This window comes from Conger conger, chromosome 11, assembly GCF_963514075.1.
Source record: "Conger conger chromosome 11, fConCon1.1, whole genome shotgun sequence".
In the NCBI taxonomy this organism is placed as follows: domain Eukaryota; kingdom Metazoa; phylum Chordata; class Actinopteri; order Anguilliformes; family Congridae; genus Conger; species Conger conger.
Window position 1 is genome coordinate 14,722,518 of NC_083770.1, and position 16,945 is coordinate 14,739,462.

Here is a 16,945-nt window from a genome sequence, read left to right on the forward strand (position 1 = left end):
CGGTTGAGTGTCACCAAAAAGAACCAATTAAATACTACGACACTAAAGCGTTAACCAATCTGAGTGCCTGCAAGGTGTGTTTTTTTTGTAGGATGACGTAATGCACTTACTTTCATACAGAGGAATCGGGGAAAATGAAAAAAAATTAAAGAAAACTGGACGCCTATGGGAAAAGAAGACAGCAATTGACCGCCAAACATGTGTAGCCTTTTGTCGATAAGAAAGCGAAAAAGAAAGCAAAAATAAATAAATAAAGGCGTACCAGGTTGAATGACGACATGGGATTGGCTGTTTGGTTCCGGGTAACGTTAATGTTATTGCCACCCTCGTTAAGCAGCCATGTGGTTTTGACTAGATCTTTTTTTGTTTAAACCACAATAGCAAATCCGTGTTTACAGTTTGATTGCGAACGATGAGTTCTCAGAAAGGCAATGTTTCCCGGACGCGAGGACAGAAATATCAAAACTCAACTGCCTTCAGAAATAATAAGTACGGCACAAGTGTTCAAGTAAAGGTGAGTAGCCTGGGCCAGGCTAGTTTGCTAAAATGTTTGTAGACCACACATTAGACCGCCTGGAAATATGTTTCAGTGAAATACGTCGTTCGTCTTGACATATCTGAAGTACCCAGGTTAGATTCGTAAGATAGATAAGTCCTTTGCTTTGTTCTGTATTCGGTAAATGTATAGCTATTTAGCCACGCGTCACTGTCATCTATCCTGTACTGAGTGATATATCGCATATCACTCTTGTTTAGTAGCTAGATCCTGCATAAGACCACTATTGTTTCTTTTCTGCCCCAAGCCGGACCCTAAACCCAGGAGCGAGTTCTGCATGCGCTCTCCGTAATAATTTTTAAAAAGCGTCGGAATTACTGATCTTAAGCCTTTATTGGTGCAAGATCGCAAACGTAGGATAATGTTCATAACTGAATATCCAAATGCTGGTATAATAATCGCTCCGGGTAGAAAGCAATGGAGTTCTAGTACTTTACAAACATTCCAAAAAAACCTACTGTTCAAAGCACAGCGAGATTTGAATTTGTGGCAACAAGACAAATGGAACAATTGCAGAAAACGAAAAGTATTAAAACGAAAGTGGTGTCCTGTATGTACTAGTAAAAGCTATATGTATTTTTGTTTGAAGTAAATCAGTATCAGTATCATGTCATTTCGTACAGTCCACCCTTGCCCGTGTGCACAATGAATGAATGGGGCCAGAACTAACCCAGGCATGACATAACCCCCCAACTGTGCTGGAGTGAATATCAGTTAAGCCAAGCGAGACTTTTTATGGACTCTGATAAACCAAGCAGCCTAAGACAGATGTCTGTACTGTATATAATGAACTAACTGGACTGTCCCTCCTTTCAGGGTTAACCCTCATGCACCACATAAACGTCAGTGAACGCAGGTCAAAATAACAGCCATCAAAGCTTTGATCCCAGCTCTTACACTAGGATTCTCGTTTCTAGGCTTTAGTCAACTTCTCTGTTTTTCATTATGCAAAATTAATTAATTAATTTCAGCTTGCCAAATGATTTCTTGTAATGCTAGAGAAAGTAAATAAACAAAAAAAAAAAAATATATATATATGTATATATATATCCTTAAATAAGGTCATTGTCATACCCCCAACATCATTTGTTTCTGAATCAAAATTGATTGATTGGAATGACTTAAGATGTGTGCTAAATGATGACAATTATTAGCTTACTTTTAAAAGGGCACCAGCCACACCACCTATGTGATTACTCTAGCACGTGGAACCATACTTCTCTCTAGGCTTTTCAGCACATTTGTCCCTGGTTATGATTTGCCCTTTATTGTACGTCGCTCTGTCTATTTTGCTTTCATATTTTTCACTTCGATTCACATTTTTTCCCCCACAGAAAGCCAATGACAAGGTCCACGAGGGCATTTGCAAACGCTGCAAAGAAGTGCTGGAGTGGAAAGTAAAGTACATGAAGTATAAGCCACTGACTCATCCAAGCAAATGGTAAACCACTCCCCACTCCGTCTTTCTTATACCCGTCCTCCATTTACCACTCTGTCTTTAATACCCCATCCTTCATTTACCACTCCGTCTTTAATACCCCATCCTCCATTTACCACTCCGTCTTTAATACCCCATCCTCCATTTACCACTGTCTTTAATGCCCCATCCTCCATTTACCACAACATCTTTCTCATACCCGTCCTTCATTTACCACTCTCTTTAATGCCCCATCCTCCATTTACCACTCCGTCTTTAATTCCCCAACCTCCAATTACCACTCCGTCTTTAATACCCCATCCTCCATTTACCACTCCGTCTTTCACATACCCCATCCTCCATTTACCACTCTCTTTAATGCCCCATCCTCCATTTACCACTCCGTCTTTAATACCCCATCCTCCATTTACCACTCCGTCTTTCACATACCCCATCCTCCATTTACCACTCTGTCTTTAATGCCCCAACTTCCAATTACCACTCCGTCTTTAATGCCCCGTCCTCCATTTTAGCTAAGCACACTACCAGCTCCGTATGAACGGGTGGGTTTCCATTGGCTCAACTAAGCCAAGTTACTTTGGTTTGAGACTCAAACTATAATTACACTGGAGTCACCTTTTTATATCCACATGCATGTGGTTCAAGACTCGCACAGGACAAATGAACTGGGTTCGGCGTTCATGGCATCAGTATCCGCGTGAAAGGGAATCCGCACGTTTGTCCTTAGTGTTCACTGCGGTTCCGTAGGTCTGGTCATGTGACTTTTTCCCATCCTGAAATGCTTACACTGATGGCGTCGTGTAGGTGCAGTACCAGGCTGTTTTCACCAGAGGGCACTACAGTGACATTGAAATGGATTTGGTAATGAGACTCACTAGGCACATAGTCGCTGTAGCAACAGCTTTTGAGTCTGAATTCCCCCCATTCTTTAGTTGGAGTCGAGGAAAAGCCACTGAATAACCGTGGATATAATTGGGGGACTGGAAGAATGGTTTGCCAGGATGCCATGGCAACAGCTCAAGCTATGCATCTTGGGATGTGACCCTTGTAAATGAGTCATTCTTTAACATTTTTAGATGTCAAAGCATGTGTCCTGGGTTGCGTACTTACTCACTCACTTACTCCCTTACCTACTTTGCTTTGTTTACTTTAAATGCATCCATATGACCACTGTGCCTCTGTGAGCTGAGCCATTGCATTTCTAACCTCAAAGGAAGGAAGCTCTTAAGGCTGTCAGTCAGCCGAATGATTCGATCAATCAGGTATTTTGCGAAGCAGAAATAATTGCCGTGGACCTCGTGGTTCTGCTGGGGCACATTCAATCGGAAAGCGTTTTTGCCCCGGTTTCTTGATTGAACGATAGGTTTCCTCCGAATGCTGTGCAACGTGTTGCCACAGGATCGAGGTGCGTTCGCTCCCATTTGGCGGGAGTGTCGGGGAGGTAGCCCGAATCAGAAATGAATTGGGGCCTATGCTGTAAAGGCCGAATGGCGCCGCAGGAACAGACCGTGTCTGCGTCGGTCGGCCTGCCCCAGGTTTACAGCGTGGTGTTCGCCGTGTAAATAAATAGTTTGCTATGTTTTGTCGGGGCTTCACATTGCTGCCTTTTCTCCTGGCAGCCCAGGCCACTTTAAGGTGTTTTACTTCTTTAAGGGAAGTGGGCTTCAGTCTGGCTGAAGGATCGATACAGTGCGCACACATGCACACTCAGAGATTGAGAGAGAATGTGTCTCTCTCTCTCTCTCTCTCTCTCTCTCTCTCTCTCTCTCTCTGTCAGTCTCTTTCTCTCTTTATTTCTCTCTTTCTTTCTCTGCTTATTCTTTTTTGCACTCCTCTTTTATGTAATGTTACCAACTCACATTTTGGTGAAAGGAAAGATTAAGGCCCTCCCACACGCTGTGGTGAGGTTTTGTTGGTCGCATTGCTGCATGCCTGTATGTGAATGTGAATGAGTGAATGTGAATGTGAATGCGTGTATGTGAATGTGAAGGCGTGTATGTGAATGTGAAGGCGTGTATGTGAATGTGAAGGCGTGTATGTGAATGCGTGTATGTGTATGTGAATGCGTGTAAGGGTATGTGTATGTGAATGTGAAGGCATGAATGTGAATGCGTGTATGTGTATGTGAATGTGAATGCGTGTATGTGTATGTGAATGCATGAATGTGAATGCGTGTATGTGTATGTGTATGTGAATGAGTGTATGTGAATGTGAAGGCGTGTATGTGAATGTGAAGGCGTGTATGTGAATGTGAATGTGTGTATGTGTATGTGAAGGCAGCTATTTGTTTGACCGCAGTGTGAAGTGTCTGCAGAAGGCGGTGAAGGATGCGTACCACATCATCTGCAAGGCCTGCGCACTCCAGCTGGAGCTGTGCGCCAAGTGCGGGAAGAAGGAGGACATTGTTATTCCGTGAGTGCCTTTCCCTGGGCCTGGTCTCCCTGTCCTGCCCTGCCCTGCCCTCTCTCTCCCTGACCCTGCCCTCTCTCTCCCTTACCCTGCCCTCTCTCTCCCCAACCCTGCCCTCTCTCTCCCTGACCCTGCCCTCTCTCTCCCTGACCCTGCCCTCTCTCTCCCTGACCCTGCCCTCTCTCTCCCTGACCCTGCCCTCTCTCTCCCTGACCCTGCCCTCTCTCTCCCCAACCCTGCCCTCTCTCTCCCTGACCCTGCCCTCTCTCTCCCTGCCCTGCCCTCTCTCTCCCTGACCCTGCCCTCTCTCCCCAACCCTGCCCTCTCTCTCCCCAACCCTGCCCTCTCTCTCCCTGCTCTGCCCTCTCTCTCCCTGACCCTGCCCTCTCTCCCTGACCCTGCCCTCTCTCCCTGACCCTGCCCTCTCTCCCTGACCCTGCCCTCTCTCTCCCTTACCCTGCCCTCTCTCTCCCCGACCCTGCCCTCTCTCTCCCTGACCCTGCCCTCTCTCTCCCTGACCCTGCCCTCTCTCTCCCTGACCCTGCCCTCTCTCTCCCTGACCCTGCCCTCTCTCTCCCCGACCCTGCCCTCTCTCTCCCCGACCCTGCCCTCTCTCTCCCTGACCCTGCCCTCTCTCTCCCCGACCCTGCCCTCTCTCTCCCTGACCCTGCCCTCTCCCTCCCTGACCCTGCCCTCTCCCTCCCTGACCCTGCCCTCTCCCTCCCTGACCCTGCCCTCTCTCCCTGACCCTGCCCTCTCTCTCCCCAACCCTGCCCTCTCTCTCCCCAACCCTGCCCTCTCTCTCCCCGACGCTGCCCTCTCTCTCCCCAACCCTGCCCTCTCTCTCCCCAACCCTGCCCTCTCTCTCCCTGACCCTGCCCTCTCTCTCCCTGACCCTGCCCTCTCTCTCCCTGACCCTGCCCTCTCTCTCCCTGACCCTGCCCTCTCTCTCCCCAACCCTGCCCTCTCTCTCCCTGACCCTGCCCTCTCTCTCCCTGACCCTGCCCTCTCTCTCCCCAACCCTGCCCTCTCTCTCCCTGACCCTGCCCTGCCCTGCCCTCTCTCTCTCCCCAACCCTGCCCTGCCCTCTCTCTCTCCCCAACCCTGCCCTGCCCTCTCTCTCCCTGACCCTGCCTTCTCTCCCTGACCCTGCCCTGCCCTCTCTCTCCCCCCAACCCTGCCCTGCACTCTCTCTCCCCAACCCTGCCCTCTCTCTCCCTAACCCGACCCTGTGCTCTTCTGTTGGGACATCTTAGCAGTATAAATTGCATAGATTTGCTTTGGTAAAGCAGACAATTTGCCTCAGTTAAAATGGCTGGAAAACACAGCATGGATCCTCGTCTTGGGACCTGACAATCAAGTCAGTGCCCTCTGGTGGACACTTTGTAGAACGCAGGCAATGGAGCCCAGTTGTGAAAATGCGTGTTATTTTTCAAAGAAATTGTATAGTATATTGACATAAAACATGATTACTTGTGCAATGCAAAAATAGTAAAACAAACATCTTTAGAAGAACCACAGCAGCTATGAATTGGATGGCGTTTGCACTAATTTGATGTTTTGGCTACGTTTTTTCCAGGCTGCTCACTGTCATAGTAAAATAACCTGATGCTCAAGGTGTATGATGCTCTGTCCAGCTTGTTTTGTGGGTTCTGCAGCACATTTTTATTTTGTGCAGTTAACGTATGTTCTGCAGAGGCTAAAATGAGGTGAAAATATCATGTCCAGGAGCTGAGAGGAAAGCAGCCTAGAATTTAATCTGGCAGACGCTCTTATCCTAGTTTTCACATTTTTGTGTTGTTTTTCCCAAAATGTACCTTCAGACTTAACATACAATAGCATGTGTGTCTTTGTGTTTTATTGATCTCCACCTTCCATACAATAACGTGTGTGTCTTTGCTTTATTGATCTGTCTAACATACAATAACAAGCGGGTCTTTGTGCTTTATTGATCTCTGTCTTACGTACACTGCTCAAAAAAATTAAGGGAACACCTAAGGGACACATCAGATCTTGATGAACGATGTATTCAAGTTGAAACTCTTTACTGATGTACATTGTTTAATTTGTTGAGAACAAAATTACATAACAACGGTCAAAAGGAACCAAAATCATCAACCCATTGAGGGCTGGATTCAAAATCACACCGAAAATCTAAGTAAAAAATTGAAATCACTGGCTGATCCAACTTGCGTGAATTTTATCACGGCAACTCATAATGTGACTCAGTAGTGTGTATGGCCCCACTTGCCTGTACGCACTCCCGACAACGTCTTGGCATGCTCCTGATGAGTCGGCGGATGGCGTCGTGGGGGATCTCCTCCCAGACCTGGATCAGGGCATCAGTGAGCTCCTGGACAGTCTGTGGCGGTACTTGGTGGCGTCGGATGCATACATAACATCCCATATGTGTGCAATTGGATTACGGTCAGGGGAACGTGTGGGCCAGTCAATGGCATCAATGCCTTCCTCATCCAGGAACTGCCTAAACACTCTGGCCACATGAACCAGGCATTGTCCTGCACCAGGAGGAACCCGGGGCCCGCTGCACCAGTGTCAGGTCTGACCATCGGTCTGAGCATTTCATCCCGGTACCTAACAGCAGTCAGGGTACCGTTGGCTATGGCATGGAGGTCTGTGCGACCCTCCAAGGATATGCCTCCCCAGACCATCACTGATCCACCGCCAAACTGGTCATGCTGGATGACATTACAGGCAGTATAACGTTCACCACGGTGTCTCCAGACTTTCACGCCTGTCACATGTGCTCAGTGTGAACCAGCTCTCATCTGTTAAGAGAACAGGGCGCCAATGGCAGACCTCCAATTCTGGTGGTCTCTCGCAAATTCCAATCGAGCTGCACGGTACATGGCTGTGAGCACAGGTCCCACTAGAGGACGTCGGGCCCTCATGCCACCCTCATGGAGTCAGTGAATGTGGTCAGAAACATGCACACCAGTAGCTGGAGGTCATTATGTAGGGCTCTGGCAGTGCTCCTCCTGTTCCTTCTCACACAAAGGAGCAGATTCCGGTCCTGGTGCTGGGTTGATGCCCTTCTACAGCCCTGTCCAGCTCTCCTTGTGTAACTGCCGGTCTCCTGGTATCTCCTCCATGCTCTTGAGACTGTGCTGGGAGACACAGCAAACCTTCTTGTGACCGCACGTATGGATGTGCCATCCTGGAGGAGCTGGACTACCTGTGCAACCTGATTGGGCTGCAGGTACCGTCACATGCTACCAGTAGTGACAAAGACACTAGCAGAACACAAAACTAGAGAAGAATCAGTCAGGACGGATAAGGAGAGAGCTAATTACCTTTTTGGGGGTTGTTTTGTTTTTGCATCTCCATTGCACCTGTTGTCTCTTTAATTTGCACCAAAGCAGGTAATATTGATTCACAATCACTTGTGCTTCCTAAATGGACTGACTGATATCTCTGAAGTTTAACTGACTTGTGTTACACTGTGATGATTAAATGTTCCTTACATTTTTTTGAGGAGTGTAGAATAACATGCGTGTCTTCGTGCTTTATTGATCTCTGCTTTACATGTAATAACAAGCGTGTCTTTGTGCTTTACTGATCTGCCGTTTTGACTGGCCCTGTGCCTGCCTCTCTCAGGCTCCGTACTGAGAATGAGGATGAGGTGGAGGAAGAAGGTGGAGCTCAGAAAGCCAGCCAGGAGAGGACGGGGCGGAGCAGACGGACCAGAGCACAGGATGATGATGAAGATGATGACTTTGACGATGAATTTGACACAGGCAGCGATCTGGACAGCTCTGATGGTGACACAAGGCCCAGGAATAAACAATGCAAGGACCCTGTACCTCAGGTCTCTACTCTGCAGATACAGGACCCCAGTAAGCTGGGATAGTGTTTCATAAAGACCCCACATTCCACATACTGTGAGCTGAAAAAGTGTACACTCCTTGATTTTGTCACACAGTGATTTCAAATCTTTAGACAAGATGAAATATTAGATGGATCCTGTGGATTACTTTTTCACTGGGGTGATATGGATGTTTGACAACTTCTTTCATTAAATAAATGAAATCCAAATGTGTTGGGTTTACTCAATTTCATTTTGTCTGATGTTGCATTTGTCTAAAGATCTGATTGTGACAAATATGCAATAATAGATGAAATCAGGAAGTGGGCAAATACTTATTCCTGGTACTGCAACTGTTCCTGTCTTTGCCAAGAGATCTAGCTAAGACCTTTACTTAATATTTTTCCAGAATTCATGAACAGGCAAGCTTGAAGTGTATGCAATATTATTTTCTGGATGATTAGGGGACCACAAAGATTCTACAGAAACCAACTGTTCAGGGCAGAGCCCATTCAATAATTGTCACAATTAATTTAATCCTGGAGGATTGCAGGAAGCAGTCAACAATGTAACTGTTTTTTGGCCAATTCATAAAACAGGTAAAGCAATCTTGAAAATTAAACATGAAATGTGTTAAAGTGTGGCTCAACGTGTGGATGGTGTTGACCTCACAAGGGAGTTGGATGCAGTTTTATTTGGTTATTGCAGCACAGCAATGAACACTTTAAAAACAATAATAAAAAAAGCATTTAAGAAGGCAGTTCAGCGTAAGTCCAGTGTTAATAGTCTGGCCATAACAAAATTGGAGACACAATTTGGCAAAAAAGTATATTATTTCATACAAAAGAACATACTTACAAAAATCAAGTGGTAGTTAGCAAGTCTGTAGTGTAGGTGAGTGACTGCAATGCAAAGTATGGTGAGACTGGTGTAAAAACCAAACACGCTACAAGCATGACAAAATGTGCTGCTTCAGTAGGACCCCCCTATAATGAGACTGGTGGCTTTTTAAGCCTCTGCACCAGAAACTTCGGCAGGTGCACTTGGTTAGGGATAATTGCTCCCTAGCCCCACCCACCTGGTAGCAACCAGGTAGGGAAAAGGAGAAACAACTTTAAGCAGCCTACAAGTCAATTAGACACAGAGGGTAGTCACAGCAGTAGTTCTTTATAAGGGATCGCATACAATGTTTAACATCGATGTTGCAGTGACCGTCTCATCATACATGTAAAATCAATTTAACTTGCACACAATTTTATTTTAAAACTAAAAACAGCGTCAGAATTTACCAGAAGCCCTGAACATATGTTCCTCTTTTGAACAATAACGTTCAGCTTCACTAAAATGATGAGATGCTTAAAATAAGGGGGGGAAAATGAAGTGAAAGTGCTTTGGCATGACCCTATGCATGTGCCAACATCCAAAAATGCTGAGATTGTCGGAAAAATCCATTTTTAACATGGATCATTAGGTTATAGCCTGCAATATAGTACCCTTGGCCTATATTGTATAGCGCAGGGGTCGGCAACCCTGGTCCTGGAGAGCCGCAGGGTGTGCTGGCTTTCGTCTCCACCTTAAAATAAGCAACCGATTCAGACCCAAGAAACCAGGTGAGGTGAGTTAAATGTGTAATCAACGGCTTTCATTGGTCAATTAATCTCCAGGACCAGGGTTGCCGACCCCTGGTATAGCGCATACATTGTCTAATGCCTTCCCTCGATATTTGAATATGGTGGTAGGCTGAAGCAGGGCGAGGCAGGACACTAGGCAACGCGAAGACTGATGATGGTTAAGTTGCCCATAGCTTATACCATAGCCTATAAGAATTATGATTTGTTAGTCGTCCATTTTGACTAACATGCAGAAGCAAATATCGAATTGTGAGTGAGTGTATGGGTTTTTTGTTTTATTTATTTTATTTATTTTTTGTTCTGTTGACTGGTGGGTCATTCGACGTTTAATACACATTCATAAAAAAATACATGTTTTCTACTTCTGAGTACATCAGAGGTGTACATCTTATCCTAAAAGGGCCGGCGTGGGTGCAGCAGTAACACACCTGATTATACTAATGAACTAATCGTGGTCTTTAATCAAGACCTTGATGAGTAGAATCTTAGTGTGCTAAAACAACAACCTGCACACACACACCGGCCCTTTCTGGATAAGATTGGTCAACCCCTGGAGTACACCAACCGCCTTCCCCTGCCAATGGGTTTTCCAGGGTTCACCTGCAATAGCTCCCCTCCATCAAAGGGTGGCGCCGCTCATCCTAAAGTTCCAGAGGAAACCACAAATGCAGAAGCCGTTCACACACAGTTGGCTTGAAATATTCGTGGTAGCGGCATTATCTTTGTTTTACAGGAAATATCTGAGAAGCCTATTTTACGCAGGTTGAATTGTAAAAAGACACTGTGAAGAACCTATTTTGGAAAGCGTGTTGAACGTGGGCATGAGGATCGCTGTATTGTATTCTATTTATTCTGCCTAGCCTAGTTTTAACACATTCACTCTCAAAACAGATGTGTTAAAACACCACTTAACGTGTCATTGTACACGCTTCGATGTGTAGTTAAGGACAAGAGTTTTTGTGTTACTTTCAACAGTCTGTTAAAAAGTCTCCCTTTCTAACACATATTTCAAGCCAATCACCCATGAGAAGCGCGTAATACATTAGTGAAAACACGACCTCTTTCTTGCCCAAATGAAACTGGGAAATCCCCATGTTTCAACATGCCGTGTTCTTTTGTGCCCCGATCGCCCCTATGGTTGATGTTCTTATCTTCTTTCGTTCTCAGCATGAGCAGGAAACGATGAGCAACATGTTTGAGTTGTGTCCCGGTTGTGTACTTATACAGGAACATTCTGCCAACACCCTTTGGACTCTCGTATAGAAACAAATGAACTAATTCAGCTGCACGAATCTTGTTCACACTGAAGTTGAGCCAGGCTTTTTCCCGCAAGGGTAGCTATGTCATTTAAACGTGACCGCCAATTTGAAAGGTTACTGACAGATCCTTTCAGACTTGTATGACCACTTTTCAAACGGCTTTTTCTGCTGAAATTCTCGATTTAACGGAGCTAAATCTGTGTGGAACTAGCGCTTAGTCATTGGCTTTACACTTCCTCCAGTGTCGTCAGAGTGGAACCGCGCCTTTTCCCTGCAGTTGCATCATGTTACGTTGTCAATAGGCTCGTTTGGACCGCTCTTCTGTGTGAAACATTTTATTTAATAGAATTTGCCTTTTAAACTCTAATGTGCCCGGCCTCTAAAAGTGAAGGCAGTGAAATGTCGGACTGTGTCTAATGGTTATTTGGTTAATTTAGATGTAATTGTGAGTTTGCTTGCACACGAAATGGCCTAACTTACTCTGATGAAGGTAGAGTCCATAATGGACGACTAAGGTATTTTCATCGATCGAAGTCCAACACTGGTTGTAAAAAGAGAGCTTAGGAGAAGCAGAAGTCTTATAAGCCTATTTGATTGGGTGTACACAATGGTTGTCGCCCGAAGGTGTAAATGCAAGTTCTTGATTGCAGAACTGTGAATGAAAAGTGGAGCAGGTTCAAAAGGCTTGTACTTGACGCACAGTGTAATTTTATTCCTACGGCGCAGAAATGTAAATTGGGAAAACAATCTCCACAGTTGATGAATACAGCTATATATAGTTTGCAAAAAATACTAAACTGTATCAGATATATAAAAAGGACAGCACTGAGAGTAATAAAGCAGAATATTGTAATATGCGTGCTAAGGTTTAAAAAGAACTAAGGGTAGCCAAAATGAAAGTAAAATCGCGGATGATGCTAAATGGAATCCCAAACGATTTTTTCAATACTGCAGTCGGAAAAAGAAAATTAAAGAGGAGGTCAAGTGCATTAAGAATAAGAAAGGAGAACTTCTGTATAACAATAAAGACATTGCAGAGGCATTAAATGCCTACTTTGTAGAGAGTTTTACCATGGAGGAGGTTACTAGTAGGCTGGAAGGCATACTCAGTACTAACAAGGTTTTAGCCAATATTAAGAGGAATAAATATTGGATAAATTACATAATCTAAAGACAAATAAGGCAGCAGGCCCAGATGGCATATTCCCAAGGGTACTCAAAGAGTTAAGTATTTTTAGATAGTCCTTAGACACTGGAGAAATACCAGATGACTAGAAACAAGGTAATATAATACCAATATATAAGAAAGGGGACCGCACCAATCTAGGAAACTACAGGCCTGTCAGTCTAACTTGTATCACATGTAAAATACTGGAATCTATAATTAGGGACAAACTGGAATTATTTCTTGAAAAGGATAACATTCTAAGGGATAGCCAGCATGGTTTTCGAAAGTGTATATTTTCAAAAAGCATTCGATAAGGTACCACATGACAAACTCATTATCAAAATGAGGACGGTAGGAATTGTAGGAGCCATTTCCAAGTGGGCTCAGAATTGGCTATGGGACAGGACACAAAGAGTAGTAGTAGTAGGAGGGGCCTTATCCGAGCAGGGTATTGTGGGAAGTGGAGTCCCTCAGGGATCGGTGCTGGGGCCACTGCTCTTCCTCATTTACATAAATTACCTAGACATGGGCATTAAAAGTAATTTAGTTAAATTTGCAGATGATACAAAACTTGGAGGTTTAGCTAATAGTATAGACTCTACTACTTCCCAATGGATGTCAGAACAGCAGAGTCTCTGACCTCCTTCAAACGCAGACTGAAGACTCATCTCTTCAGGCTACACCTTTCCCTCCCCAACTCACCACCATGATTAGCCTTAGGCTGTAATGCCACTTATGTATAAATTGTATAGATATTGTTACTTGTATAGATATTGTTGTTTTTTATTGGCTGTTGTATTGTTGTACTCAAGGTATTCTAGCTGCCAACTGTGGTATGCTAGTTTGGAAGTTGATTGTACTCTTCAAGGGTTCTGATTTTCTGTATGTTTACACTAGGACTCAGAACTGTACTGTCCTCTCAGATCCTCTTCGCACTTATACTTGTGTTTGATTTGCACTTCGTTGTACGTCGCTCTGGATAAGAGCGTCTGCTAAATGCCACGTAATGTAATGTAAAGTAAACAGAATTCAGATGTGGGCGGAAACCTGGCAAATGAAATTCAATACAGCTAAATGTAAAGTTCTACATGTGGGAAATAAAAATATAAAGCAGGACTACTTCTTGGGGGGTACAAAATTGGATAGTGCTCAAGTGGAAAAAGACTTGGCGGTCATAGTTGACCAAACCCTTTCGGGTTCCAGTCAATGTGCGGTAGCAGTAAAGAAGGCCAATAGGATGTTAGGATACATAGCCAGGAGTATTGATTATAAGTCCAAGGAAGTTATGCTCACCTTATACAATACTCTTGTTAGACCACACTTGGAGTACTGTGTGCAGTTCTGGGGACTGCACTATAAGAAAGACATAGAGGCACTAGAAAAGTTTCAGAGAAGGGCAACCAGGTTGATTCCAGGTATAAAAGATAAGAGTTACGAGGATAGACTTAAGATGCTTAATCTCTTTAATCTTAGTAAAAGGAGGATAAGGGGTATTTAATTGAGGCTTTTAAATTAATTAAAGGGATTAACAAAGTGAAGTATAGGGGATTCTTCAGGTTCAGTTTGGTTAGCAGAATGAGAGGACACAAATGGAAATTGGCTAAGGAGAAATTCCATACAGATATTCAGAAGTATTTTTTCACACAGCGTGTGGTCAATGTGTGGAATAGCTTGCCAGCACATGTAGTGGAAGCAGAAACACTGGGGGTTTTCAAGACCAGGCTTGATATGGTGTTAGATTTTATTTAGCTTTTAGGCAATTTAGGTGGTAGGTACACCTAGGGGTAAGAAAAAGGCGAGCATTGCTGGGCTGAATGGCCTGTTCTCCCTATTACCTTATGTTATGTTATGTTATGTTATATTTCATTCCCAGGTGGTGTAGCTACTGCCGTTATTTTAATCGAGGTATTCAACCTGAATTGCTTCAGTAGCCTGAATATCCAGCTGTATGGATGATATGAGGGGGGCCTGTATATTGACTATGTTAGTTAGGCTACTCCGGATAAGAACGCATTTTAAGTGGATCAATGCAATGCAGAAAGCAGAGTTAAAATGTTCCCCCTTAAACGATTAAGCATGCATATAAGCCGCTTTTGTCTGATGTGGAGTATAGGCCTCTGTATGTTTCACGCTTGCCAAGGCATCCTTTTTTTAAAATACTTGCAACGCATTCATTTGCCCCAAACTAGCCTGTCCAGCCCAGCGCCCTTCATACGTGGTCTTTTAAGCTTGTGCTCGGCATTGCAAATCACACAAATCGGCTCCTTTAGCGTGCCTGTAAAATGGCAGTGTAGTTTCTGTGTCACATGAGTCCCTGTGACCCTGCTGTAAAATCCAGCTATGGTATTTCAAAACTTAGCTTGAGCTGGTGAAACCATGTCAAGCTGGGACCTGGTCTGAACTGGTTAACCAGCTAAACCATGTTGAGCTAGGAGCTGGTCTTAACTGGTCAACCAGCTACCAGCTGCTTCAAAACCTGTCTTGAGCTGTTTTTTCATCAGGGGGAACTTGTTTACCATACACACTTCGAAATACGACTTACATTCCCTATCTTGTGTGGTATAAACTATATGGATGTTGCTTATCCGTTATACTTCGCTACTGAGGCAGTTAACTCGGCGACTTTGTTCATTTTCAACCTGTAACCACTACAGTTGAGGCTCTTGTTTTGCGGCCCCACCTCTCACCCGACGCTTAAAGCGTAATAGCCGTCTGGAGATGAATCAGACCAATGTGACAGCATGGCGTACGTGCGCTGAGCTAATTCTGCTATTTAGGGAGAACACCGTAAGAAAGCAATACCCACCCGCGTGAGTATTGCGGAATACCACGTTTTTACGTGACAGTTGTTGTACAAATGTGAACGCTGTGATGCACATAGATACGGGCAAAAACGAGAACTAACTCATTGACCATTTGCAATCTTGTTGAACGGAACGGTGCCCGTGTCGTTCATCTGACCGTGCAAAAAAAATTTTTGTCGAATTAAATTGTCTATATATCATTATGTAAGAAATTGATTGAAAAAATATTTCACTGTGAAATAAGTTCGAACCGAAAGTGAAAATCGAATAGCTTTAATTTTCTGATATCCTATATGACTTTTGCAATAGCCCAAAAATGTTTTTTTTTTAGTTTCCGTCGTGAGTTGAATGTTGCTTCAGTGAAACTAATAAGCTGAACGATGTGAAATCTTGAAGTAAGGAATCAAATGAAATGTTTATTGTATTTGGACAAACTGCTGCATTGGCTGACAGTCAGACTAACACTATTTTGAGGGCTTTATTGCATTTCTAATTATGATACCATTGTGGTTGACTGCTCTACTTTCCATGCTGGAAATTCCAGCTCACAGTCAGATGAATGTCACGGCTGATTTCTTAGTTTCACTTCTAAAGGAAATTGTATGAGTGAACGCCTTAACAAGCAGTCCAGTAGATTATGCAAACCTTGTTCCCAGGCACATTTCTATAAAAAGGGCAAGCATAGGGAGAAGAGAGGAAACATCCCTTGCTGCTTCCAGCAAATGTTGAATAGCCGGGTGTGTTAAAGTATGTTCAATATTTAGCCACATTTAAGGTTACTCAATAAACAATTTGCCCATTAATCCGTACGTCATCATCAGAACAGTTCAAACTGTTCCCAACAGTCAATTCAGATACTGTGCTGTGCCTTCAGCATCCAGTAGGTATGAAGGTATGTGTGAAAGTCAGTCAGTGTCATCAGTAGTGTAAGCGGATGTGTGGCGAACAGTGGTTTATGGTGTAAGGCGGAAATGTTGAAATTGTACTTTCCTCTAGGGTCTTTAACTGAAATTTAAGCCTCGTGTTAACACCCTTACACCAATGAACTGCATTACGACTGCTGATTCTTATTCCACACATTCGGATTGGCCGTTCCAGTTGTTATGCAGCTCCATGGTTTCAACTTCAGCTAAGCTCACTGAGATAGACCTAGTCTGGAGACTCTAGACTGGGGATGAGTGCATCTTAAAGGCTTGGGGAGCAGTGGCCGCAGGTGCTCCCAATTTGGGTTAACGTCTCTGCTCCACCCACCAGGCACCGTGAACAAACACAGACAGACAGAGCACGGACTGTCAAAAAAAGGAACAGAGTATTTTCTGTCATCCTCTGGTGCAGTTTTGGAGCGTGAGAGAGCTTACTGCTGCTGACAGCACAGCGTATCCCTATGAAGCTGTCTGCTTTGAAGAACATGGGGCTGCTGAGGGCCTGGAAACGGCAAGAGAACGAGCATCTCAGTGCCATACGTACTGAATCTGGTTTTGTGCTTTCATGTCCTTCTAGCCCACATGCTTGCCCGAAAATGGTCGATATACTGTGGACTTTAGGACCTGTGAACTTTAAGTGAGAGGTGCTGGGAGAGAGAGCAGACAAGAATACGGTGTGCCGTTGGTTCACAATTCTTGTGCAGATTTTCTAGAGGAAATGTCCAGGTGCACTAATTGCGTTGTTACCATGCACTCACGCAATGACTACACGCCTCAGGAGAATACAGCCAGCTCCGTGTAAGTCCTTGTGACCTTCTGTTCCCCTCTCCCTACCCCTTCCCCTCTCTCTCATTCACACACACACACACACACACACACACACTGCCTGTTTGTTGGCAGTTACCATGACTCTATGACTGAACTAGCCTAC

General features: G+C 44.4%; 1 protein-coding gene across 1 annotated transcript; it reads left to right on the top strand.

The window, feature by feature from the left end:
- The first annotated feature begins 143 nt into the window (after positions 1–143).
- Positions 144–8,459, top strand: c11h9orf85 (chromosome 11 C9orf85 homolog). The gene is made up of 4 exons (XM_061260734.1): positions 144–514; positions 1,891–1,997; positions 4,293–4,406; positions 8,022–8,459. Exons 1-4 carry the CDS (start codon positions 413–415, stop codon positions 8,272–8,274), a joined length of 576 nt encoding a protein of 191 aa, XP_061116718.1. The 5' UTR covers positions 144–412; the 3' UTR covers positions 8,275–8,459.
- The last annotated feature ends 8,486 nt before the right edge of the window (positions 8,460–16,945 follow it).

Coding starts and splice junctions, on each gene's coding strand:
- c11h9orf85 (XM_061260734.1), top strand. CDS start 413: ATGAGTTCTCAGAAAGGCAATGTTTCCCGGACGCGAGGACAGAAATAT. Junction 515..1,890: donor GCACAAGTGTTCAAGTAAAG/GTGAGTAGCCTG, acceptor TTTCCCCCACAG/AAAGCCAATGACAAGGTCCA. Junction 4,407..8,021: donor AAGGAGGACATTGTTATTCC/GTGAGTGCCTTT, acceptor TGCCTCTCTCAG/GCTCCGTACTGAGAATGAGG.